The following is a 23,963-nucleotide window of genomic DNA, read 5'->3' as shown; positions in this document are numbered from 1 at the left end:
TCAGCAGCACCTTCTGTTGAGGCAATAACTGTTCTAGAGTTGTCATCAGTTGACTCGTTGACGGTTGTCCATCTATCTTCTGCAGATTGTTGGAACCCACAATGTTCGAGCCGGGAGACGATGTGAGCGATGACTGTGGTCTGATGGTGGAAACTGGAAGCGGGTTTACCTGCTTCTGAGACAAGTAAGACAAGCTGTTTCCCGTAAAAGTGTCTCCTCGTCATCCTTTTCATCGTCACTGTCAGTGAAGCTGAGATCATCACTGTCAATGTCAGCCTGCACATTGGCAGATGACAGTAGCAGTGAGGACTGGCTGGCATGTGCTTGTGAAGTGATCAAGCCACCACCTCCCAACTGGGCTCTCTGCGGCACTCCTGGCAAAGATGATGCATCAGATGGGGAGGCTGTGGATAAGGGAGGTTTAGCTGTAATTTGCATCTTTCCTCCCATCTTTACCATCGTGTCAGGCTGGTAGGCTAGAGAGGGTGTAGAAGTCTTTGGCTCGCTGTTAGCCATCTCCTGAAGATAGGTAGCCATGCGTGATAGAATTGGAGAGAATGACCTTTGGGTTATGGCGCTTGTGGTGCTCGTGGTGCCCAAGAAGCTTGTGGTACTCACAGAGCCTGTGGTGCTCATGGTGGCCGCAATGCACGTGGTGTTCGTGGTGCTTGTGGTGTCTGCAATGCTCATGGTGTCCGTGGCGCTCAAGGTACTTGTGATGCCGGCAATGTCCATGGTGCTTGTAGTACTTATGGTGCACGCTGCATCTTTCCCCAGGAGGTTCATGTTCTTGACCTCAGTCACTTCCTTTGTGCTTGAAAAGCCTTCTGAGTCTTGCAATGTTGTATTGTGTAATAAGCCCAAATCTGATTTCTGGTCAAAGATAGCTGATTTTAAGCTCTTTGTCATCTCACCAGAACTTTCACTCGATGACAGAACACCTTCTGACATGGAATTGTCTTGAATGGCACTCTGGTCCTTTTCACCAGATCTAACAGGACCATCACTTTTTGAAGTCATGTCAGAAGTGTCATCTGGCACTGACTGTGGGCCACAGGTGCACTGCTCCGTAGGTAACTGAGGACCTTCTGACTCTTTACTCACAAGATGTTGAGTTGTCCTCCCTGGACTAGTACATTCTTTCAAAGCCTCGCTCATACTTTGCACTTTGCAGCCTGCAACTTTAACTGCCTGATCAGAGTTTCCAAGATCACATGTGTCTGCAAGGATGGACTGGCTTGCTAAAGTTTTGGTGTCCAGATGAACTGACTCATTGCAAGCCACATGTGCTGACTCAGCAGTGGTGGTTCCTCGACTCCGGCAGCGTGTCACCATAGAAGAATGTGGTGCCTGGACACTGCATCCTTCGCGTTGACAGACTTTGGTGCTGCACGCAATCTGAGGAGTTAAGGGCGGCACTAGACACTTTTTGCTTACCAGACCTACAGCTCCCAACATGGACTGTTTAGGTGACAGGCGTTTTCCAGAACGTGGTGTAGTTACAGCCATGCTCTCAGGTCCTGTCTTATTGGCCGCATGCTGTGCCTCCTGTATTTGACTCAGCTCACGAGCTCTGCGCTGAGTGAGCGTGCTCTGACGAAGGCTGGTGCGCAAGTTTGTCTTTGACACCTCGCTCCCTTCAATTCTCTCCGCAGGGTCATCATCATTTGTGTTCTCCTCCTCTTCATCACTGGTGCTAACTTCAAAGTCACAGAACTGTGCGTGAGCCTGGAAGCTCTCAGCAGTTCGATACAAGCGCTTGCATGTGGGGCATTTGAATGGCCCACACTCTTCTGGACTGCTGCGGGCTAAACTCTCTGCTTTGATGCGCAGTGCTATTTCTGCATGTAATGGCAAGCCCTTTGCACCTCCAGACTTTGAAGAAATACCTGCATTCTGAGAACTGCAACCTAATAAATGTTCATCTGCATTCACCATCTGCTGCGGCGTGCCTGCTAAACCATCAGCACACATGCCCTCAACCTGGCAGTCACCTTGTGCCTCATCTACGGTATGTGTCTGCAGCACTGATTGCGACTGCATGGATGAACAGTGGCTTTGGTTACAGCTGTCCTTTAATGTATCTTGCTGCAGCATTTATGTTATCTGTTGTGGCAACCTGACTTCGTTCCAGGGGTATCTTGGGAAGTGAAGCCAGAGGCTTCATTACCTGTACCATTGGAATTATGGACAGGATTACATACTGAGCCCTGAAGAGGGTTTTGAGAGCCCAAGCTGCTGCTGCTGTCAGCCATGGAGAGTGGACTGTTACATGAGCATGCATCAGATTGATTCCGGGGCAGGCAGACATGGTCACGACTGCACTGCTCTCGTGCGTTGGACTCTGGAGGTGGGTTGCAGTTGGCAGAACCATTCTGGGTGGGACAGGACCCAGAAAGTCTTTCGAGGCTAACTCTGCATTCAATGTTTCTGAGTTCTGAGGGGATACTTTGAACATCCATGTGGTACAACGGATGCAATGCTGGTTTCTGAACTAGCGGATTGTTAAGGTCATCGTCCTGCCTTAACATACTGATTGTCTTTGTGGCGACAGAAGGACCGCTGTCTGAACAGCCATCTACACCCACAGTACTGTGGTGGTTACCTTTGCAACCAGCCAATGCTGTATGACCTTTAGCAAAATTTTCATTTAAAGGACTTGCTGGATGCAAATGTGTAGAAATATTCTCAGCTCTGTCATCAATAACTCTTGCAGTGGCACACCTCTCCTCATTTAATTTACTTATAAGGTTAATGCTATGCTTTATCTCATCATGCAACACAGGATGGGTCTCATTCTCACACACAGCGAAGGTGAGGTCAGCCTTTTCTTTCTCTAAACAGTCTGACCTGTTATTAACCTCTGTAGGCACCGGACTTTCAGAAGACAATGTGTCCTGGTCTGGCAATGCCAGGAAGGATCTTTTCTTCACAGGCTGCAGCAATGCAAGCTCTCTCAGTTTTACTGGGTCACTAAGTGCAGAAGGTGACATTCTTTCTAAAGCAACAGAGCAGTCAAATGTCTTTAAGTCAAATTTTCCAAGAGACACACTGCTCTTGCTCATGATTCCATTCACTGAGGCCCTTGGTGTTACACTCTCATCGCGACCATCCAAACAACAGTTGTCTTCCCTGTGGGAGGTGTGGTGCTCAATGAGGCTGCCATCCGACTGTGAGTGTCTGAACTTCAGATGGTTTTCAGCCCTTGTGGAATTTCCATTTTGTCTTTGTACATCTGTCTGCTCTTCATCAACTTCCACCTCCATGTCACCATCTCTCTGCATTGGAGTAGCCCCATGTTCACATGCCAGGGAAGAGACCGGACTAGCTACGGACATTGAGTTTACAGTCTGCATGGTGGTACAGCCAGCTGGCACAGTTTTTGCTGGACACTCTTGGCAAATCCCTATCATGCTACCATGTCTATTGAATACTGGTTTCATGCACACTTTGCTCTCTGCATGTTTAGCATTCTGTTCCTTAGATATCTGAGTTTGCCATGCTACAGTAGGGCATGGCTGCAAGTTTTCAGGGAATTCCCCCGACTGTGTATTTTGTACATTCTGGTCCATGGCAACATTCTGTTAGTGCAACATGATGGCCACCTTGCTGCAACTTTCCATCATGGCGATTGTTTTGAACAGTTAGGAGCTCTTGTTTAATTTGCTTGCTATTGATTGCATTCTGATTGAAAGCCAGTAAATCAGGGTCACATGCGTTGTGCTTGTCGGCGGATTTTGTGCCGAGTGCAGTGTCATCAAATTTTTTGTCTAATACAGTGTCAGTATCTCCGGGCGGACCAGGTCTACAGTGGTCACAAACATCTGCTTCTACAAGGCCAGTCTTGAGATTGTCAGTGCCACCAATGAAGGGGTCTTCTCCAACATCATGATTTGTCTCCTGCAGGGCTGCTTCTGCCAGCTGCACAGCTTCTTCAGGTGACACTGTCCCCGGGACAACCACCACCTTGACGTGGCCATCTTCAAGAATTTCTGCAGGTACACTACTCAAGATCTGCTCAGCCAAAGCAGTATCAGAGTCACCAGCATTTACATGATGTTCAGAATCTCCACAGGCAGACTCTGTGTCTCCTGCAGTACGTTTCTCTTCCCCAGTAAGACTGACACAGTTGGGGCTGGGGGAAACACACATAGGTCCCATGTTTGTTGTGCATAACCCAACATCCAAACTGTCTCTGGCCACTTTGCAGATATCTGTCTCTGAGAAAGATGTGTGAAAACCAATTCTGCTAGAAGATATTTGTGCAGGACTGCACTCTGTCAGTTCATTTTCCAACTGTTCCAGAATAGGTGTCACTGTTCGCACTGTAGACTGATGCCACTTACCATTAAGGCTGGCAAGAGTTCGAGAATCACTAGAAGCATAAGCAGATGAGGAGACTGACGACACTGTTGAAACCAAAGCAGCACTAGAAAAAATAGCAGCAGCTGATGGAACTGCCAAGGCCACACAAGACTGCAGGCTGGTTGAAAAAGAGACTGGAGAACATGACATGGCCCGTCGCTGGTGGGAGGCAACAGACAAGGAGGAGAGAGGGCTTGATAGCATGCTGTTTCTTGGGACAGAATGCTGCAAAGTTATCTGATCAGCACTCTGCGATCGCCTGTTGCGTGTGGCAGCATGATTTAGTCTTTCCACCATGCGAGTCAGGTCACCAAACTCGCAGTTTTTCTTTGAAACAGAAACAGGTCTTACAGTAACATTTGAGGGTGTGGAAACATGCTCAGCCTGGTGAATGTTGAGCATTTTGAGAGTGCTTGGCTGTAAGCATGACAGGTTGTAAGTTGCCTTGCTTTAGGAGTCTGGCCACACGCAGACCTGACTGTACAGGAAGTGGCCGACGCTGAAGTTGAAATGCCATCTTGAACCCTACAGATCTCCTGTTCATTTGTGCAGGAGACACTGGGAATGGGTGATCCAGTATCCTCAGTAGCAATATTTGATGGTTTCTCAGGATTATGTGTGCTGTTATAGACATCTTCATCTTCCACACACCATACATCCTGATCATCTCTTTTTCCAGTTTGCTCCGCCTGTGAATTATCCAACAGACTGGGTAGTCCCCAGTGGGAGTTTGATGAGCTATGTAAGTGAGCCTGTATACCTGAGATGGGCAGACTCAGAGTCTCAAAGGGCACAAAGTCAGGGTGCTCTTCATCATGCACAATGCGCATATCCTGCACAGTAACTTCTGGGGTAGATAATGTGGGCTGCACCTCCACAATGCGACAGGTGTACACAGTCCGACGACGAGCATCCACCGTGCTCCAGTAGATTCTTGTGGATCTGAAATTTCAAAAGATAATTTAAGTCAAAATAAAACACTGCTTAAACATTTTTTACAACTTTCATGGTACTTTAGATTTTTGTTAAATCAAATTACAGTAGTTCACTTACATGCAAGCATTTTCCAAAAACTTCACTAACATTAAAGAAAGAGGCAACGAAGAAATGTATCACTCACTTGAATTCTAGAGGAAGAAGACAACCAATGAAGTCAGATAGGGGTGCCAGAAAACCAAGGTTTTCAACCGTACAAGCACCTGTGGTCACAGATATGTATGAAATGAAATGTAATGAAAATATATATAACTAATTTATACCCTTTGTTATTTTAATGTTTTGCCAAAAAAAAAATTCATTTTTATACTTTCTCCTACTTCTTGATAACTTTAAAAATATCAGCAATGCAAACTATTTCTTTATAAATTCATTTCTCTTTAGGAAAGATGCAATGTCTCATCTCAAAAATTCACAAAATTTGATACCTCCAGTCTGCTATAGAATCAAAACAACCAACAACACTACATGCTAGTCATGCTGCTGAGAAGCAATACTCACCAAATAATACATTGATAAAACCAGCATCCAACCCACGAGCCCAAGATTTCTTCATACACCTAATGTCAGCCATGTCAATGCAGGTCCTCCGGTGAACAGCAAATTTTCTCTGCCGTCCTATCTGTTGTGTTAAAAAAAATTAATTTGAAATAAATAAGTCTCAACCTCCTAATGAGCCTCGTACCTCCTACACAAACATCTGAGATACTTCACAAGATACATTCAGTTTTATACTGTAAATAATTAAAGAGCCCTGAATGTGTATAAAGCATTCTGATTTTCTTAATATTCCATGTTATAATCTTGCCCGAGAGGTTGTTAAAGCTGTCATTAATTTAGCTGACAAGCCAAAATGGAAGACTTTTACTAGTTGCTTTACTTGCCACAGAGCATAAGAGAACTTAGCTGTTTGCAATATTTACGTTACTTCTGATTAGCCTCTTTGCTTTAATACTTTTTACTTGACCTGTTACATTCACACACAACAACATATATAATTGGTAACAGAGTCTAAAGAGGTAATTTAGGTCAGAAATAATTCAACAAGACAGTTAATTCCAATTCATATATTCTGGTGATACTAGTGACTACCAAACAGCATTTTCTGAAAACAACTAATTTATCTAATCAACACACTCTACGAGGTTAAACATTATCTTCTAAACATCAAGAAACTTAACTCCATGAAGAAGCAAAAATGTGAGTGTCAGTCAAGAAGGATCATAAAGTAGTTTCCAAGAACAAAATAAATAAAACAGGAGAAGTAAAACAAAAATCATATTATTAGCAAGAAATGTGTATCTCACTATCTATGTGTGTGTATCAACACTATTTCTGAAAACAGAACACTTACACACATCCGCAAAACTTAGTCTGACTTACTCGACAATCAGCATGTTGTTTGTGTTCTGAACAGAACACGGTCTTGTCTTCTAGAAACACACAATCACTATGACGAGCACACACGAAGTGGTAGTTGGCAGGACATCCCCGTACACAGCACCCCACAGTAGCACCTGGGGTCTTGCAGCTCTCACAACGCTAACAAAACAATGAAGCCAAAATACTTTGTTTTTGAACACAAAAGTCCCTTAGCAAATTTACAAAGTAGCCATTACCAGCAACATTATCAGTGCACTAAACTAAACCATTAAAATATCTGCCAAATTATAGGTTAGATCCATGGTCTCACACAAATAGGCTATAAGATAGGAGATTGAAATGTTTCCAAAAATTTCTAAATTTGTGTGTGAACTTGTGACTTTTGTTAAGTGCATGTGTGCATTTAACCTTTATATCTAGCTAAGAAATTCCATGCATTCAATGATGTTAGATGTTAATAAAGCAAACCCTAGAATTCATCAAAAAAAAAAAAAATAAAAAAGTAAACTTTACCAAATTTATTTCTTTCAATTCTTCAAACGTTTTGACCTCCCTTCATAAAATGATTTCATATTATCCATATTGCTTCTTTCATCATCATATGATAAGAAAACATCTTCCCTTTATAACAATCATTCTGATTGCGCAGAAGAAAATACTCTCATAAAAAACACTAAAACTACAATCTGTCCAGAGACATGAAAGGTACACCTAAACTTACCAACTGTCTTCCTCGCACCATTGCCACATGCACATTTTGCAGGGTTCCATCAGCCTCTTCAAATACTTCTGCTGACCACAAAGCGCAGTTCACGTGTACCCAGTCATCCTGACCTGCATACAGAAGTCGACCAGCACCCTGGATGCACATACGCGCACACACACATTCAAGCAAGCAGACATGCAAGCAATTTTCAAATTAGTAAACTTATTTACAAGGCTTAAGTCACCATGCATAATTCAGAACACATGTTTGAAAAATGTAAGTTTACAAAAGCTTTTATGTCCACACACATGACTGCTTGAAGGCAAGTGTGTCTCTGCAATGTCTAATGAGCGAGCGATAGTACTCTTAACCTTTCCACCATTCCAAATTACTTTTGCCAAATACTGGAATCTGTACATTTGGTTGCTAATCAGAAAATCGTTTCCAGAGAGGTAACTATGGACACACCACACCATGACATTACTCACTTCCATCTCATCATCACCAAAAGTCAGACACAGTGCACACTGACGTGAATCTTCTCCAGTGATACCAGGTTGAGAAGAGCCATCTGACCACAAAATAGAAAACTTGAAATTGAAATATTCTTGTAATATTCTCTTTTATTTAATACTTTCCCCTGATGGCAATACCATAAGAGTTACTCTGCTACCAAATTAAAGCAACAGCCATGGAGTTCCCTCCTTCAAGAAAAAACTTGCTCAAAAGAAAGCAAGGTGTAGCCTACCTGGCCAGTTACCTCCCCTAAATAATAATAAATGCATGATTTACACGTAGAGCATATTCATGATTTTGTGCTTGAGACAAGAAAAAACATGGACAACATACAAATGACGGAAGGATAAATAACTACTGATAATAAAAGATTACTAATAAAAAACAAATATAGAAAACAAAGAGGAATCGGATAACAAGAACAGAAGGTATCGTGATGGGAAGCAAGTAGGGAAGTGGCCAACAAATAAAAGAGGGAGCTTGAAGAAAGACTAGCATTGTGTCACTGTCCTTGAGTACTCAACCCAAAATACCTCTCATAACTGTCCAAAACTGGCACATCATACTGACCACGTTCAGCGAATGCATGTGGGCTGGTGGGCACATGTCTAAAAGAAGATGGCTGCAGAGAAGGTGGATTGTCCTCTCTTTCCAGCCACTGGGCATAGGTATGGTCATCAGATGGTGGCAGCACAGCCTCTGGCAACATCCCTCTGATTAAACCAAAAAGGAAAAATGTTTTTGATCAAATAAGTATCAAAAATTGCATATTTCTCTAATGAAAGAGGTAACTATGTTTGCAAAATCTCTTAACTGATTTTTATTGGTCATGTCAATAAAAAGCAATACAACAAAGCAGTATGTATGATTCAACCATGGTGCACAATAATGTAAACGCATGCACAAGCTAACGTAAACCTTGCACATTCTTTCTTGAATAGTCCAGTGCAGTTTCATCACCTCACCAAAATGCTCATTACAAAGCTCAATCTTCAATAACTACAACTGTCAAACCTCTCCCTTTGTTATTTAGAAGTTTAGAGTGCAGGTAGTTATATAAAATAGGCAGTCCTCAACAAATTTTTATAACACATAATCACTTCAAAATCCAATGCAAAAATTCAACATTAATCCATTATCAACAGTATCTCCAACGCTTCTAAGCTACTATTCACAACACGCATTTAAAATATAACCTTCAGCATGTGTTTATCAAGTGAATCATTATTGTCTTATTTGGCAGTTTAATCTACAACAAAGTCGGCCCTCACTGTCTGGCCCTGTGGCTTACTGAAGTATGCATTTTACCAAATTCATGACTTTTTGGAGTCCTGTGACTTACTTAGGCAGTGTCTTGTTATGCTGCCAGAGTCGACAAGTCTTCACGTTGAACCATGGAAAACACCTTTCCATTTGCTGGAGGAAATGACAGAGGGTACACACACATTATAGGAAAATTATCCCATACACAATTCCCTTATTTATCAGCTTTTTAATCAGGCTGTAACATTTGTATTTGATGTTCAAACTTTATTATACATCTTCAAAATGAAAAAAAAAGGAACTGAAGTTTAACCATAAATGAACTGTTTCTTTAATATATTATGAACAAAAAGTGCCACTGGCTACTTCTGCTGTAACCTGTGACCAGCATTGCCTAGACATTTAACAGCATCTTAAATCATTGTAACAATGAGTAAGAAACATGAAACTAAAGTAGTCATACAGCTGCGAAAGCCTGCATACCTTTATGAATATTGAACGGACGGAGTTATTATGCTTCCTGCGGGTGGGCAGCTGGTCCTCATCATTGAGAGCCGTCTGGATGATGCGCACCATATCTTCACTGAACTCCTCCTGCATACACACATGCATGCAAGCCCACATGCAGACTTCTAAAACAAAATCCACACTCACACTACCATGAACTACAGAGGATGTGGGATATGAGCAGCTGCTTGTCCCTAAAAGCACAGAAAAAGATAAAGTACAAGAAAACAAGGTGAGTTTACGAAGATTCCCTACAGTGAATCTTCCTCACCCTACAGTGAATCTTCCTCAATACTTCTTGGAAATCCTTTTTTTTTTAAGACAATGTCAGGAGTCACTGTCATTTGGGAGGGAGGTTAAAAGAGTAAAATACTTCTCACACTCTCTCAATCTAGATCAATAAATGAAGGACTGCAAAAGAACCTCAGCAAGGTATTCTCCGCATTAAGAGAAATGTTATTATGCTTCTGTCTAAAGTATAATCAGCTTTTTGAGTAAGCTTGAGTGGTATTTGAATGCAAGCATATGTGCACACACATGAACACTTGCATCCATCTGAACAAACTAAACTATGTCAAATTATGTGCATCATGTTCTAAAAACTTTAGGGAGTCTACTATGTATTGCAGCTTATGTACAGCTATATTGCTTCCGATACTGAAAGCTGGGGTGTTGCTCTTGCTTCCAACTCACCACACTGTTGTACATTCCACCTTCAAGCTTCAGTCTCACGGCATGAAAATCACGGGGAAAATCCTGGCCCATGCTCGTGCTTTCAATATGTTCTGTACCTCCAACTTGTTCACTAGTGCTCTGAGGTGACAATGCACAATTCCCAGCTCTTGTCTCAGGTAGATTCACTTCTGCACAAGCCGCTGAACTTGTCTCCCTACATACCCTGCCCTCATCTGCTTCACAAGTTTCTTTTGAGACATCACAGAATCTGTGGTGTTCAGGGGAGTCTTCGTTTTCCTGCGATGAATCCTGCGATGCATCCTGCACGTCATTCTGATCTCTAGTCATAATGCTCTCTCCCTGGACATCTATTACCTGCCCTTGCATGTTGAAGCTTGGCTCCTCAGCCACTCCCGCAACAGACAAAAATGCCTCAAAAAGGTTCCGGGACACATTTTTGTTTTGTAAGTGCCGTTCTGAGATATCTTCTCCTGACTTCATTTTGTCTAGTCCTGTTTCATTGGATATGCAGGAGGTGACATGATCTCCATGTGACTCATCACCAGTTACATCAGCAGCACAACTAATTAAAATATCTCCACCACCACCTTCAACAGGGTGGTCCTTCATATTGGGTTGTGGACACAAAGTCATATCGAGATCTGCCGAGTCTCCAGAAGCTAGTCGTTCAAAGATGCCAGTTTCCGACATTCTGGATGCTTTGTGCTGGGAGTCTAGAGAACCTTCACACCCTATATCAAGACTAGAGGGCAGCATACTATTGGGACAGTCTGAACTGGTCAGTCCAAGCTTTGACACATTGTTGATGACCTGATGCTGACCACTCATTTCAGTGTTGTTCTTCAGCGAACTGGTAACAGTCTTGTCTATTTCTGAAGTGCTGTTCTTCAATGCATTGGTAATACTGGCAACACCCTGGTCTATTTCTGAAGCGCTGACTAAATGTTGACAACTGTCCCCACTTACAGTTTCTGGCTTCTCTGCCTGTTTGCTTGAAGCAGTATTTAAAGATAACATTGCATAACTCCTGCCATCTCCAGGAGCTTGCAGATCTACATCACTGGAAGGCATGCTTGGTGCTGCTGCTTCAAAACTGTGTTCCAAGTTCTCATCACCCGAAGTAACTGAGTTTTCGTTGGCTAATTGCTCAGATTCTGAGCGACCTTCCTCGTCATCCTGACTAGCACTGGTCTGTGTGTCCTGCAAGCTCAACTGCTCAGCACTAGCGTCACAACCAACTTCAAGGACAGCAACTTTTCTCCGCAACCCTGCCTTCTGAATTCTCTCCTTTTCTTTCTGAAAAAAATACCAGCTGTTACTATCAACGAAAACATCATTTTGAAAAGAAGCAATGAATTTATATATTACATAGTAAAAGATCCACCAATATGAACACCTCTGAACTTGTCCGAATTGCATAAGACAAAGATCATGGCAATCTATGCTGCAACGAAGGGAAACCCTCTAATAAGGCATTCTGTACAACCTATACAATAAAATGGCTTTTCACACTGGGTAGATATTATTGAACCATTTTACATATGTGCATATATTCATGTCAGACAGACAGATTGTTATTTGTATGGATGTTCAGGCTATTTGTCTTTTATTCATGTGAATTTGTTATGTTCATTTACTCTCTCCCTCCTTCCGACTGTTTCTTCACTTACAGTTTCATCAATGCAGACTAAGTGATGAGCACACTTGAAGGATGCCAGTGAATCAATCACACTACGCAAGCCTGCCAACAGTTCTTGCCGAAGCACTGACTGCCATTGTGCAGGTCCCGAGGGACAGCACACACGACAGGTGTATTGCATTTCCTCTGGCAAGGATGACAACAACTGATACATCTCATCTGCAGCCCAAACAAAAGCATCATCACAATTAGCAAAGAATAAAACATGAGGTCCTTTCCCTGTGCACTTTGATTCACAGAGGTATCTTGTTCTTAGCATAAAATATCACACACAAAGTATTCTTTGAAATCAACAAGTTCCAACACAGCCTGTGTTACAGTATAATTAATGCATACAGCCAAAGTTTCAAGACAGTGTTTACTCTATAACCATAGTCAACCGTTGCACAAACCTGTTGACTATTCTCATTTTGGATGCATCCAGATGGTGCATGAATCTGTTAACTCTCCATATCTGGCATGAACCAAGCCATTGTGCTGCAGGTGCTTCACATCTATGCACTCAACCATTACACTAACCTGTTAATCCTTCACATTTGGCATGGACCCAGCTGTCGCAGACTGAGCACTGGACCATTTTGGACTCCCAGTCATCATCCGAATAGCATTTGCGACAAATAGGGCAGAAGTTACCTAAAAACAAAGGAGAACATGCTAATCTACTTGCGCACACCTGTAATCATCATGACAAGCAATTACCTGTTCCTTTGCCATTTCACCTTCACATATTCTGCTATACAAAAACCACAAACTTAAGAAAATGTTTAATCTCTACTCTTCCTAAAAAAACAAAGGAGGTCGCAATAACAAAATACTGGAAAGAATTTCTTGTTGACCCACCTTTATCCATTAATCTGCCACACTCATAGCAAAGAGAGAAGTCATATGTCCATGTGGCATTGTGACCTGCACCAGGAGTTGTTGCACCACAAGATTTGCACCTTACACACTTTGTGCACACCCACACATTTCGTCGTGACGGCCGTGTAGGATATGCTGGCCCCAGGCACTCTGGGTGGTATGTATCCTGGAAAAGAAACACCGAGATAGATTACAAAAGAACTGCAACTGAAAAACATTATGCTACTGCCTGTTACAAATGAACTTATTAAAGTTTTGTTAACTCATAGATGTCTCTCCACAACTACATTTGCATAGGCACAAGAAAGTACAGACAGCGTTCTGCAAGAAAGCTGATGGAGAATATTAAATAATTTTTTTTATATTTCTGATAGACTAAAGAAACTAACTGCAGACAATACTTATGGAATCTTTTTAGTTATGTTTTTGAGTGGTAATTGAAATTTTATAGCCTTATTCACTTCTTTTCAAAAATGATGTCAGTGATCAGAAGTGTAATGTCAATTCTCGGTGACAAAAAAACTATAATTTTTAGAGCAGCTTCCTTCTACAGATCTTTCATCTTATCTGGCATTCTCCAGACAACAGTTTTACATGGTTTTGCATGTTATCATGCCATGTCTGGTTTTTTCTTTTAAGCGCCATGAGCCTGTCCAGGATATGACCCCACATAGGATTACTGTATTATTAATATAATGACTGATTATTCCATATATTTTTCTTAACGTATTTGTGGTAACAGAACCAGGTTTTGTGTTGTAGCCTACGTCATGACAGTACTTTTTAAAATTCTATTTACTTCTTACTTTCCTAGATACTTAGCTATATCAAAAGATAAGCTTGAAGCTAATTTATTAAGTTTAAATTTCACAAGATTTACTGATATTGAAAAATAAAAACTTCAGTTTTACCTTTTTTTTCTTTATCGTTTTTTAAAAATGATAAAAATTCATATATCCAGAGATAAAAACACTGTGCCCAAGAGGAGAGTTAAAAGGACTGAACACATGGGTTTTTTTTAATGCATCAACACTCCACCAAACAGTAACCGTGTAACAGAATTTTGCTATAGTCATATCAGGGCAGAGAGATTTCATCCCATGGACACTTAGGCATAAACTGTTGAAGAAATAATTTTACTGCAACTTCGTATGTCACACAGTAGTATTTTACTACACAATCCTAAATCCCTTACCTGACATCTGTCACACTGCAGAAGCCCACACTGCAGACCACAAACATGGCAAAACTGACAGCGTTTACAGCACCAGTTGTCTGCCCCTCCTGCTTCCAGAAGTGGCCGGTCTTCTTCCTCCAGGCAAAACCAATGGAACGGCTCACAGCAAACACTGCAGTACAACAGCTACAGAACAGAAATATTCTTTTTTTAATGGAAATATTTGAAAAATCAAAAATACCCACTCCTCCCCCCATAAAAACATCCAGAGGAAGGGAGTCAAAAATGGAAGGAAAAACCTGTTCAGAAATGCCAGCATAGTCACCTTTTCACATCCTGCAGAACCACAGAGGAAACAGACAGCACGCATGCAAGAAGGCCCAAACATGGTCAGGGCAAGACCTCTGCTCCAGGTAGTTTCTATGTCATAATCTTCCTGTCAAACAATAAGTTATTTTTATTAAATAACAATAAGCTTTGTCAATGGGCCTCTTCTGCCAAACAGCTTGAAACTGTCACAATTCTTAAATTGAGAAATCTTATTGCTGCATTTTTCACCAAATAACAGTCGTACACTCCCAGCTTTTGAAAAGCATTTTTATGTATCAAGGTCTACACTGTTCTTGCTTTTTAATACTGAGTTAAATGAGCATTGACTTTTGGAAATTACTATTTCCTGTGAGTTTGATAGCCTAATAAATTAAAGAATGGACTTTTTACCTTAAAGTCAGCATGCACAATGCTGATAACGTTGCTAGGAAGAGACCAATAAGTGGCTGTGTTAAACACAGGTTGTGGCACAACTGGTGGCATTTGCAACCGCAAACCTGTCTGTGCACACACAAACACACACACGCATATGTACACATCACACAAAGTAAAACTTCAGTGACTACTTACCATCATCAAATGATTAAAAATCATATTTTCAAGAATATCATCTGTCTATGTCTTCAACATTCTTCAATTCTTATCAGGTCAAAGGTATAGAGCAAAATAAAAACAAACCCTTTAAGTTCTGGAAAGCTGAAATCCATTTAAAAAGAAAGTATGCTAACTAGATCTGTTCTTTTTCAAAGTATAGTAACAACTGTGTCTTTTAAATATATACATATACGAATAACAAATGCATTGAGAGAAATAAAAGATCGACAATGTTAGCTTCTAATTGTATTATTCTTTTTTTGCCAGGACACTTCTAAACAGATTGTATTTTACCTTTTCTTTGCGTTTTAGAAGACGTCGACGATGATAAGCCAGATTTGTATATGACATCTCAACAGCCGAGACAACCTCAACACTTCCATCCTGAGATCCCTCCTCCAGCAATGCTCGTCGATGAACACGACCAGCAGGGGACCTGTAGTTTTTTGGCATGTGATGATCACCATGATGGTTACCATCCTCTGCCACATCATCCTCTCTTTCATCTTGTGCTTCAGCTTCCTCTGACATTGCAACCATTTGAGAAAAAAAGCCAGGAGATGGCCGTGCAGACCGTGCTGGACCTTGACGCATTTGAGAAGAGTCCACTTCATCATTGCCCAATGTCTTGGGCTGAATAAACGCTTCAGTGGCTTGCCTGGAATAGCGAGGCCTGCGACATCTTCGCTTGCTATAACAACAAAAAAATGTGACAACTGCCATAGGTTTCCTTCTTCCTTCGGTATTACATATTAAGTGTACGCACATCAGTCTTTTGAAAAGAAAAACATTTAAGCATTTAGTTTTTAAGCTGACTTTACAGAGAAGAAATTTACATGATTGAGAAATGCTTTAGCTTTTCATTTGTGTACTTTTAAACCATTTAATGAAATTCAGTAATTCTCCAATTTCAAAGATACAAACTTCAATGTTACAATTAATATGCCAGTACTCACATGCATGCTTGTTTAAGAATGTTCTGGCCTCCAAACTTTGGTCTGTCACTGTTGCATAAAATTATTATGAAAAGAAATACAACAAAATTTACCTCAATATCCCATCTATATACATTATTATAAAATAAAAAGACCATTGATGACAGTGATGCACCTTTGTCAAACTGCCTTGAGGTAACTGGTTTTTTTTTCTTGTCCTACATCAACTTCAAATGAGTTAACTTTTTAGTAAGAGTAATTATGTCCTCATATTTTAGGAATTATTATTTTAAAATGAAGTTAGCCCAATCATGACGAAAAAATGTTGCACTCGAGTTGCCCTTTAAATCCAATGTTACGGTCAAATAAAAACATGATGTGAACAGTGTGCACTTTAATAATCATAGTTGAAGCAAGCGTAATTCTCCTCAGTAATAACATAAACAACTGCAACCTATGAAATCGGCATTAGTGAAACTTACCGACAGTACATGCACTTTCCACAATCAACAGCTAGGCATCCCTCACACTCTTTGCATCGACCTTTTCGTCGTCGAATACCACTTTTAAATGTCCGCTTGACAAGCTTAAATCTTCTACCCCTTCGTGTCACTTGCGGTGTCTTTGTCAATCCATGATGCCGTTCATCTTCTGAGGAGTCTAAATGAGTAATCACCTTAAACTTTAATATACAATTTTTTATTTAAGCATTTTTATTCCATTAACATAGAAATAAGAAAGGTTTATGGATGGAGAGGGAAATCCACATTTCTAATAACATTCACATTTTTTTTAAGAAAATTTTTTTTTACAAAACCATTAATAAGAGGTAAAATCATCCACAAGCTGTAGATTTCTCAGGTACCATCTTAGTAATTTATTTCCTCATGTTAAAGAATGTCCTATACTTTAATCCCTTCGTTAAAAAAAAAGGAAAAGAAGAACAGCAAATGTACAGTTTTTCTGAGAAATAAAAAAATCAATAATAAATAAAAAGATGGCCCAGAGGATTCAAATCTGACATCCCTCAAACAGTTTATGGACTGAAAGAAAATTTGCTGCTTCACTTTCTATACAATACTAAAAATTTAAAGACAAACCCTTAGTAGCCTCCTTTTCTGTGCCCTGAGTTCGGAGAAGTCTCTCTTTTTCTGGGGATGGTAGTGCACTGAGAGTTGGTGATGCTGACACTTCAGATGAAAAAGTTGCCAGAGGTTTCCTTACGACCATTGCTGCCCGTCGACAGACATGCTTGATACGAGGCCCTCCGGAGGCAGCTGATCGCTCTGTGACTTCCAGCTTTTCTCCTGACCCTTCTCCAATTTGCTTTTTGCTATGTATAGCAACAGGAGAAAGGGAGGATATGATTCGAGGTGGCGATGCTGACAAAACAGAAAAGCAAAACATTTGTTATGACAACTGCTCCTGGCACTTAATTTTTTCTCTTGCCCAAGACTTCTTAAATGTCAGTTTTTTTACCAAATCAAAAAAAAAGAATGAATAAAAAAACAGAGCATCTAATAGATATCTTTGGTTCATTTAAATGAACATGCAGTTAGCTCCTTTCAACATTGTGAAGCTTCATGCTCTCAAATGTATTTTGCGTTTGATGGTTTAGGGCAGCGGTTCTCAACCTTTTACTTGTGACACCCCCCCCCCCTGACGAACAAAGGTATGTCTTCACGTTCCCCTTAGCCACACAATGTAAGCTAATTTCACTAATACCGGTATAATAAACTTTTAAAAACGACCACCTTCACGGCCCCCTTGTAAGCACGTTGCGCCCCACCGTTTCAGAACCGCGGGTTTAGGGTAATCCCAGCCAGTGACACTCATGTCAACACGTTTGTCTTTTTCCTCTTGACTTCTACATTTTTTGCTGTGTTCACCACAGCCATTAACTGAAGTCCTTACTGCTCACTCAGTCCAGCTAGTTCTATCTGCAATTTTGTTTTCTTAAAATCAGCTAGACATACCACTACAGAGTAGCTTGACATTGCATCATTCTTTACTGATCAAAACATACACTTAGTTTACAAATTTGTATAGGAAAACAATACTTAACCAACTGATGGCATCAGTTCCAGAGATGCCTTGAACGCTCAGGGAGGTTGACTGATATAACAATGTATGATAAAGCGAAGCAGTTCAACCACAGGCTATAAACCTGAAGATTTTTTAAGTGCTTTCACAAATCTGTTTATAAACGACTTATTAAAGATCTACTGCTGTACAGTGCATAGACTAGCTCATTGAAGCTTCAAGCCCAAAAAAGGAAAGCATTTCCCATCAAAAAAAAATGTTGAAGTTGAAAGTCTGGCGTTTGCTTTCAGTCTTTCAGCTACATCCACTTTGTTAATCACAAAATCAAATGTCAAGACTCTAGCACAATATTTTTAAGCATCTTTTCATCACCTTATTACAGTAAAATTTAAATCTCAAATGGAATGTGCAGGAAGCAGGAAAAATGCATAAATGATAAAACTGTAGCTGATGCTAAAGAAACTTACACAAGCTTACATATTGTTCACACTTGATTACGCCACACCCTCAACAGGTATTTGGAATGTATTAAGGCCTATAAATATCAGCAAAAAAAAAAAAAAATAGGCAAGAGAATGTGAACCAGAAACTAAGAAAAAATGAGCATTAGATTGCACTCACCAAATCCACCAGGACAGCCTGAGGGTGAAAGACCGGACAGCAAGGGTGATGACTGGCTGGTAGGAGAATCAAATGGATGGGAGGCACCAGGAAAGACAGAGATTGAGAGAGGACTGGTCACTGATGACCTCAGTGATGGCTGACCTTGCATTTCATGCCTCTTTCCTTGCTGCCGAGCTTCCCTTTTCAACTGTGCCTTCAGAGACCGAGCCAGAGCTGCTTTGGAACGGTTCAGGGCAGTTCGGTTCAGCTGCAGCTTTGCTTTGCGAAGAACAATCTGCCCACTGCGCTTTGTCAGCAGGGACTCTTTCCCATCCTTGCCATGATGATGGAGTTTCATTGGTCCAGCACGAAAGAAAGCTTTGGGCGCAGAAGATGGTTCTCTTGGGAAAAGCATAAATTTGCTTTCCATGACTTCTGCATGGTTGAGTTCCTCTCTATTGGAAATGGTGTTTTTAGCACTATCTTCTTTCTCACCAGCAGCTGCAGTCTTTTCACTCAAGTCTTCAGCACTGGCCTCCAATCCAAGCTTCATCCTTACTTTCAGGCTAGGCATACGCAGTCGCTTGCCCTCAACAATGAGTGGCTGCTCTAACAATCCCCTTTTAAAGGGAGATAACTCTTCTGTGGAGACATGACCCACCAAATCCCCAGAAACAGAGTCAAAATCTACGCCACTGGATGTCACAGGATTGGCCTGACATTCTGTGTCAGTTGATGGTTTTCCCTTAGGCAGTGACACTGTGGTATTATCACTACTACTGGCAGCTTGGTCAGCTTTACCCAATTTTCTTCCAGTAGTCATACAAGAGGAAGAGCTTGTTATGGCACTTTCTGTACTTTCCTCAGCATTGGAGGCAGAGGCATCTTCTATGAGACTTTGGGGCTTAGATGCCTTCTTCTTAATTCTAGGTGTAGTTAAATTAGCATCTCCTGTCTTGTGTTGTTCTGACTTTTCCAGGGTGACTGACGATAGCTGACCACTTGCACTTCGTGTTCTCACTTTGACACCTTTTTTGGTGGTCTTAGAAATGTCCGACTTATCTAGCTGTGGGATGCCACTAAGTTGCGAGCCACTGCTTGGTGCTTCACTCTTGTCTGACCAATGACCACTTAAAGTGTGGGTGACAGGATTTACAGAATCTGCTTTATCTAAATGCTTGCCTTTGCTAGATGATGAAACAGTATCAGAACAAGTGTCCATTCTAGGTCTCTTGGAAAGTAGAGACCCCACCAGAGAATCCTCTTCTAAAAAACGTTTGTTGGGAATTATGACTCTTGAAGAACGTGAATACTGTGGCAACACAAACATAGGTGTCGCCCTTTTGTGATGGCTAGGCTGGACTGGTGAATCTTTCTCGCCTGAGTGAGGTGTACCTTTGATCTTGGATGGAGGTCTGCCCCTGCCCCGTTTGACTACCTTGTCTGCATCAATAACGTGTTTGGCTCCTCGACGTGGCCGCCCATGGCCTCTCCTGGCTTTCTTGAGAATCTGCTTGACAACAGACTTCGGCCTTTTCTCCAGAGCCCTTGACTGCTTCTCTGATATCTTCACTTTACTACTGATCACCTTTTTTGTTAATTTTGGCCAAGTCATCTTCACTTTGTCTGCAACTTTGACCTTTCTCAGTTTGTGGGGTTTTGGCATTTCAGAGGAAGGTCTATGTCGTCTCAAATTGTGAGATGTCGATTCATTATTTTGTTCCCTTTCATCTGGTATCGGCTTATGAACCTGTTCACTCTGTTTTGGGGTATTTTCTGCAGGAATTTGCTTTTCTGGAGAAGCTTTCTCCCCAGTTCTTTCACACGGTGATGATATTTATCGTCTCTGACACTATGTTTACGAGGTCGACCCACCTTCTGTATCACTCGACCCTGCAATGCATGTTTATGCTTTGCTTTCAAAGATGCCAACAGTTCCCTAGCTGCTAGTGCCTTTTGCAAAAACATATCTTTACTGCTTATCTTGGTCCCAGAATTGTCTCCTTGACCCTGTTCCTTTTCAGGATTATCCTGGGCTTCTTTATCAGCTGTTTCCTCCACATCAGACTCATGACTGATTTCTTGAGAAAGTATATGTGACATATGACCTATGGAGGGTACACGATGGATGCCCAGAGATTGGAGCTTTTGAGCTTGCAGTCTTTTTTCTTTTTGTATAACAGCCTTGAGTTTCTTTCTTGCAATCCGAACATCTTCAGCTGTGAAGCCTTCAAATTCTTCTTCCTGTTGGTGATCCACACATAAATACACACATAAGAAGAAGCACACATAGATGCACAATCGCATATATAATAAGTGAATAATGTGAAACCATGCAAGCTTAAAAAAGAATTAGCACAAAACTAAATAGTTAAAAAAGGCTTAGACTGAAGATGTGGATTTTTCCATCATATCACAAGGTCAAGTATTTCCAGAGATTTCACATAACACCTTTTGCAGAAAGAAATCCAACATCTTGAAATGCTCCTTCACCTGATAATGCTTAACGGTTCCTATTGTTTCTATGTGGGGAAGTTAACTTTACAGAACTTCAACTTGAACTTATTACAAATGGTAAGCTAGATTGTGCTCAGCCTTTTCACACACATAAAACATTTCCTCTATAGTTCTTAAAAAAACTCTGAAGCTCAGTATGCCATGAATATGAAGCATTGCTTTCTGTATCGATTTATATGGTTTCCTTACAGTGTCACGTCCCACAAGGAACTTATTTTTGGGTCATGCTGAAGTGTGTGCGCAAGCACTTTGTACCATGACAATTAGCCTTATTTCTACTTTGACGACTTCTAACAATGTTTAACTTTTGAGTTTAAAATGTGAGGACAATTCTGACCAATAATAGTGTTGATGAGCTTGACTCCCCCAACATTAACTACCAATAGTGCATACAAAGCCCGAAAGACACTAGCACATGATTTTATCTGATCATGCATTATTAAAAGCTGGCGGGCAATTACAATACTGGTATGCCAAATAATTGCTGATCTAAGCACAAGACATTTTTCACCAGCAGTGTCTATATTACCTTATTATCTTATTTTGGTCAATCAAACAATCAGGAAGGTTAAACTGAAGTACATTGTTATGAAGAACATACAATTTTCATTGGTTCTACACTAAACTTGAACATTTTACACTGCAACGTTGAAACGTAGCATTAGTAAGCTCTCATAGCATACTCTGACTCAAATGTTCATAAACAGTAGAATAAAACCGTTCTAGTTAAATGCGTGAGGCAGAATGTGTAATGCAATGTTTACTCCAACCTGTGCAATGTTTAGAAATCAGATTCAATTCCTGTAATAATTGCTGAAATTACATGTATTTATTGCAGCAAAACAGGCTTTTGAACTAAAGGTCACAGAGCTTTAAACTTTATGTAAACGCAGCATTGTTTTTTCGTGGTACATGAATGTTGTAAGGCTCAACATCTGCTGGACGCTGTGTAGCAAGTGTGTACCACTTCAATAATCGGTGTACGTGAAGACTGTAAGCGAAAGTTTGTTTCTAAAGTTCGTAAAACGTTCCAAGTTGCAGTTTACTTTACAGACTATACTCTAATGTTAAATATTACCCTGAAATAGTCTGAAGGCTACAAACTGTTAAAAACAACTTGAAGTTATATTCTTTTTGCAATAATAGCTTCGAAGGCAGCCATTTTGGATCGAAGCAGTCAACAAGGGAATAATTTACCTCTGATTCTCCAAAAAGTTCCTTGAATTCTTGTAAACCTGACTGCAAATTGTCAATAAAACAAATTGACGGATCAGAGGAGTCCACTATATCATCTATACCGTAATGGATTCTTTGTTTTTCTACTCTCGATCCTGGACGGCCTGGGAACCGTAGCCGCGCCATTACAGTAAGGTTACGCTCTTGCAATATGGCGCCTAGCGTAAATGTGACATGGCTAAAAGTTCCTTCAGTTATTAGACGGTAGCTAAAAAGCTCGATCTACATGCTTCTGGTTGCGAATGAAAATAGACCGAGTAGAATGGAATATACTTGCAACGTTCGCTTTTCATTGATTTAGTTTTATCGCCAGAAATATCATCTGAGTATTTACTTATACATGTTCTGGGCCGCTCGCTCGCCCAATAAGTGCCTGACAAGCGCGCGCCAAATTTGATCGAGCTGAATGCGGAAACGTAAATTCATCAGCATTCTAATCAAGGAATGTCATCTTGATGGTGATATCGTATAGTTAAAAAGTCTAAGTCTTTTGTTATCGTCCCTATTCACCTAGTACTGGATGTAAGATGTGCTACACAATGCAGTCGATGATGCACAAACTGTGGTAAATGTGGGGGCGGGGCAGATGCTGATTCTCAAAGTTTCGAATGTTAAAATAAACAAACCACAAATTCATTCAGGAATTGTCATAAGCAATTTTTTCATGTTAAAACGAAGAACTTTTCCCAGGCGTGCATTTAATGGTCGAATTAGACAAATGGTGTATCATAAAAAAAGCATATTAATTAATTGATATATATTATATCTACAAGTATTTTTATATATATATTGTACTTCGATCGTTTGCTCCCGTTTTCCTCAGCATATTTCTTTTTAACTTAATTCTGAAAAACACTACCATTTTTAAATATGTTTAATTTTCTACAGCCTCTCTATAGTTTGATCCAGTTTGTTTTTCCTGGCTCGATCTTGATAAAAAGCACAATGAAGAAAACCTGCAAACTGTAATTAATTATATTGACTCGTATGTGTGGTACACACAGATAGATATCTTTCCCATAAACAGCTGAGTTACTTATATACAATAAAATAATCCGTACAGAAATATACAGATTGGACAATGTATATACATCATTGTCAAAGGGTGTATGGAATGAATAAATGTTGTACCTTTAATGATCAAAAGGAAAAACATATCCACAGGAATACATCTTGTACCATATGTCATTAAAGCAATGTTTTGTAAACTTTTTTTCTCTGTGTTTGCACCAATAAATGCAACAAAGTACTGTTTGTTTTACTGCACCAGTGTAGTTGTACAACAGGCCATGCTTCAGATCTATTAAGTTATACATCCATAATGGAAATAATTGTGTACATAAGTGGAAGACTGATAAGCTCTACAGTAATAAATAGCATAAACACTGGCATGAAGATATCAAGCAAAAGCAAGATGCACAAGTCAAAATGAATGGAAGCAAATTACATTCACTACTCTAAAAAATTTCTTCATATAATTAAATGTGTTACGAAAAAATATATATTTGTACACGTGTGTATATATATTTTAGTTTA

At 40.4% G+C, this 23,963-nt stretch overlaps 1 protein-coding gene across 2 annotated transcripts; it reads right to left on the bottom strand.

The window, feature by feature from the left end:
- Positions 1 to 4,674: 4,674 nt before the first annotated feature.
- Positions 4,675 to 22,738, bottom strand: LOC112567768. 2 transcript variants are annotated; one of them, XM_025244581.1, is made up of 22 exons: positions 22,389 to 22,738; positions 18,837 to 20,918; positions 17,129 to 17,410; positions 16,511 to 16,688; positions 16,050 to 16,097; positions 15,388 to 15,784; positions 14,890 to 15,000; positions 14,495 to 14,605; positions 14,188 to 14,355; positions 12,972 to 13,158; positions 12,651 to 12,764; positions 12,103 to 12,290; positions 10,430 to 11,728; positions 9,713 to 9,823; positions 9,309 to 9,382; positions 8,537 to 8,679; positions 7,939 to 8,021; positions 7,466 to 7,603; positions 6,745 to 6,903; positions 5,863 to 5,983; positions 5,486 to 5,564; positions 4,675 to 5,307 (listed from the first exon to the last, which is right to left on the bottom strand). In XM_025244581.1, exons 2-22 carry the CDS (start codon positions 20,338 to 20,340, stop codon positions 4,713 to 4,715), a joined length of 6,090 nt encoding a protein of 2,029 aa, XP_025100366.1. In that variant the 5' UTR covers positions 20,341 to 20,918; positions 22,389 to 22,738; the 3' UTR covers positions 4,675 to 4,712. The 2 variants fall into 2 exon arrangements, with proteins under 2 accessions (XP_025100366.1, XP_025100365.1); XM_025244580.1 differs by having other exon boundaries at positions 18,693 to 20,918; positions 22,389 to 22,737.
- Positions 22,739 to 23,963: the final 1,225 nt, after the last annotated feature.

This window comes from Pomacea canaliculata, linkage group LG7 (genome assembly GCF_003073045.1).
Source record: "Pomacea canaliculata isolate SZHN2017 linkage group LG7, ASM307304v1, whole genome shotgun sequence".
In the NCBI taxonomy this organism is placed as follows: domain Eukaryota; kingdom Metazoa; phylum Mollusca; class Gastropoda; order Architaenioglossa; family Ampullariidae; genus Pomacea; species Pomacea canaliculata.
Note: the sequence above shows the minus strand (reverse complement) of the source record. Positions and strands in the feature narration are given on the sequence as shown.

Bases quoted from the DNA above. Each gene is read 5' to 3' on its own strand.
- LOC112567768 (XM_025244580.1), bottom strand. From the start codon at position 20,340: ATGCCAAAACCCCACAAACTGAGAAAGGTCAAAGTTGCAGACAAAGTG. The intron at 16,689-17,128 runs GTTTGTCTTTAA...TTACTCATTTAG, and splicing joins AGAAAAGGAGGCTACTAAGG to ACTCCTCAGAAGATGAACGG. The intron at 8,022-8,536 runs GTCAGTATGATG...TTTTGTGGTCAG, and splicing joins ACATGCATTCGCTGAACGTG to ATGGCTCTTCTCAACCTGGT.